The sequence below is a fragment of the Chroicocephalus ridibundus genome, chromosome 3 (genome assembly GCF_963924245.1).
Source record: "Chroicocephalus ridibundus chromosome 3, bChrRid1.1, whole genome shotgun sequence".
Lineage (NCBI taxonomy): Eukaryota > Metazoa > Chordata > Aves > Charadriiformes > Laridae > Chroicocephalus > Chroicocephalus ridibundus.
Genome location: NC_086286.1, coordinates 65,318,234 through 65,321,526, shown reverse-complemented (window position 1 = coordinate 65,321,526; position 3,293 = coordinate 65,318,234). Strand labels below are relative to the sequence as shown.

The following is a 3,293-nucleotide window of genomic DNA, read 5'->3' as shown; positions in this document are numbered from 1 at the left end:
TACAATGACAACCATGTCTTTTTTTTTTTCCTTTTGCATCCATTTTAAGGAGTTATTTACATTTGATCACCATCAGCGGCATTATTATTATTATTATTAATTATTATTATTATTCTTTTTACAACAGGGACTTTTTTTTCCGGTTTAGTATAATAAGAAAACATCGCCCGAGGAGCCGGCTAAAACATTACCTTTGCAAGGTCCTTACTACACTAATCCCGTGATACGGGGGCGGGGGGGGCTTGGCGGGGCGGCGGGCAGCGGGGGCAGGTCCGTCGGTGGCGCTGGGCGGGGGGCCGTCCGCAGCCCCCTCCCCGCCCGTGGGAGCGCCGGCTCCGGCGCAGCCCCGGGGGGCCGGAGTGGCCCCGCCGAGTCACTTCAGCAGGTCCTTGGTCTCCCCCGAGATCCTGGCCATGTTGGAGGCGGTGAGGGCCGAGAGGTGGGGCGGGGGGGGCATCTGGCAGATGGTGCAGGGGCACGGCAAGCCCGCCCAGTGCTGGAAGCCGCTGCCGAGCTGTAGGGCGGGGGGGGTCGAGGGGGTCTTGAGCAGGGAGTGGGGGGGCCGGATGGTGCCGATGGCCGGCAGGGAGGCGGAGAGGGAGGAGGAGGTGTTGGCGGAGGACAAGGCACTGCCGAGGATGGGGTGCACCTGGTGCACGGTGCCGGCGGCGTGGGGCGGGTGCCCGGCGGAGTGTCCCACCGTGCCGCAGTGAAAGGCCGAGTGGTGCCCCCCGTAGATTTCCCCCACCAGCCTCTTCATCTCCTCCAGGGAGCTGGTGAGCATCAGGATATAGTTTCTGGCCAGCAGGAGGGTGGCGATTTTGGAGAGTTTTCTCACGGAAGGTCCGTGGGCGTAGGGCATCACCTCCCGCAGCCCGTCCATGGCGAGGTTGAGGTCGTGCATCCTCTTACGCTCCCGGCCGTTGATCTTCAGCCGCAGCTGCTGCAGGTCCTGCTCCGAGAGCTGCTTCTTGATTTTGTACTTGCTGCCTTCCCCTCCGGCCTTGGAGCCGTTCCTGGAGAGGCCTTCCCCGGACATCTTCTGCACCAGGTCGTTCTGGGTGGAGGAGACGGAGTTGAGCCGGCTGTCTTGGTGGTGGTGATGGTGGTGGTGGTGGTGGTGGTCTCTCAGGTACATCTCATCCATGTCTGGAGAGGAAGCTCTGCTGGAGACAGAGCTGGAGTCAGAATTCATTGTATTCGGGCTTCTGAGCAAGAAACTCTTCCCTGCTCTGGAGGCGGCGGAACAAGACAACTCTCCTTCAAAAAGCAACGAAAACAGAACGAAAAAGAAACAAACGGACGGCAGGCTCTGCCAGCGAAAGGCTGGAAATGCTGGAGGAAGAGGAAAAAAGCCCCTCAGCCCCCTCTCTCACCAATCTCTCCTCTCTCTCTCTCTCCCCCCGGTTACTCAGCCTGTTTACAGGATGGCTAGTTAGTGTATGCTTGGACTAACCTCAGCCTGAAAAAGAGGGGCTTTTATAGAGCTGCAGCAGAGAGCAGAGACAAAAGGAGCCCTCCTATGTATAATGGTCTAGTTAGGATGACGTGCCATTATTCAGGGCGGTGCGCTTTGACTGTCCCATTTAGCAAGGACCCCTATTCATATTCATTGTGGTGCCACCCGGGACACCTCAGCCACGGACCATCAGGAGTCAAGGAGACACAAAACCCCTCTGATTGACACCGCACACTCATCGCTCCGTGTGCGCGCCATCTCCTCCCCCTGCCCCTCATTTCCAATATAAAACCGCATCCCGTCTACAGTAGGGAGGCGAGGGGCTGCGGGGGGTTGCGGGGGGCTGCGCGCCTGCTCGGAGCCGGCGAGGAAACGCCGGCCGTGGGCGGCAGCGGGCCGGAGCCACCCCGGCGGGAGGGTGTGGGGGCATCGGTCGCCCCCCGTCCAGCAGCGTGCCAGGCTCCAAGCGCGACTCCCCGCTTTGTTTGCCTTTCCCTCCCCCTTCCCCTGTCCCGTCCCCCCCGCCCTTGGCCGGGGTTTGTGGTGCGGCACCGGCTGGCCCTCGCCCGGCCGGGCTGGCCGCAATTGGCTCGTACCTGGGTCGCCGCTTTGTTTAAATGAGCGATGACTCGGGCAGCCTCCGCGGGAAGATGCGCGTTGGGAAACCCGCCTCCCCCCCTCCCCGGGCCAGCGACTCCCTTTAAATAAACGGGGAAAGCCGGGGTGCGGCGGCAAGTCGGTGTGCTTGGCGGCGGGAGGGGCGGCCGGCCGGGAGGGACGGCTCGGGGACGGGAGGCAGCCCCCGGGGCTCCGCTGGTCCCGGGCTCCGGCGGGAGGGCGGCGCGACGGGGCGGCCGGAGCAGCCGTCGGAGGGACGGAGAGGCTGCGTTCGAGGCCGGGACGGGACGGACGCAGGCGGGAAGGGAGCCGGCCCCGGGGGGGTGGGCAGCGCTGCAAAACAGTCCCAGGCGTTCGCGGCAGTAAGTAAATCGGCTCCGGGCACCGCTGCAGCCTGGGCGGGGAGTGGGGCGGGGAAGAGAGGGGGTGCTTGGGGCCGGGCAAGTCGGGGCTCGGCCGGGCAGGGCTGGTGGGACACCTGGGGCAGGTGTCACTGCCCCAGCTCTCGGCCGTGATCAGCCTCCGCCGGGCGCTGCCTTTGCCTCTGTCCCCGGGGGGGCGAGCATCCCCCCGCAGGGACGGCGGCAGGAGTAGCTTGTCCAAGCCGTGTGCGTGGCCGCGGAAGGGAGCGTGGTCCTCCACCGCATCTTCCCGGGGGTGCCTACGCGGTGAGTGCGGGGCTGCCAGCCGGGACGGGGCGGGAGCCACCCGCGGCGGCCGGGCCCTGGCGCTCCCGGAGCCGGGTCGGGTGCCTCCGCTCTCCTGGGGGAAGCCATCGGGATGAGTTTCCACCTGCCAACAAGCGCGTAGGGCCCAGCAGAAACCTCCTCGTCAGGACCTCGCTCCTCCATAAAGAGTCTTCAGGCCCCGAGGGGAGCGAGGAGCCAGGAAAAGAGGGACACTTTCATCCGACTGAGTCTAACTGTGCTTAGTCTGCTGAGCAAAATTAAAGCCTTCTGATTTCAGCACTGTCAGTAAATCCCGCGGTGAGAAAGAAAAGAAAAGAAAAGAAAAGAAAAGAAAAGAAAAGAAAAGAAAAGAAAAGAAAAGAAAAGAAAAGAAAAGAAAAGAAAAGAAAAGAAAAGAAAAGAAAAGAAAAGAAAAGAAAAGAAAAGAAAAGAAAAGAAAAGAATTTAGGAGAGTATCTCAGAACGCGACCTCGCCTTATCCCGCTTCCGCCGCGAAAGCCGTAAACCCACCCAGATTTTCCCTCAGC

The 3,293-nt window shown here is 61.9% G+C and overlaps 1 protein-coding gene across 1 annotated transcript; it reads right to left on the bottom strand.

Annotated features, from left to right (window-relative positions):
* Nucleotides 1-373: 373 nt before the first annotated feature.
* On the bottom strand, nucleotides 374-1,195 carry OLIG3 (oligodendrocyte transcription factor 3). The gene has a single exon (XM_063331055.1). It carries the CDS (start codon nucleotides 1,193-1,195, stop codon nucleotides 374-376), a length of 822 nt encoding a protein of 273 aa, XP_063187125.1.
* Between the last annotated feature and the right edge of the window lie 2,098 nt (nucleotides 1,196-3,293).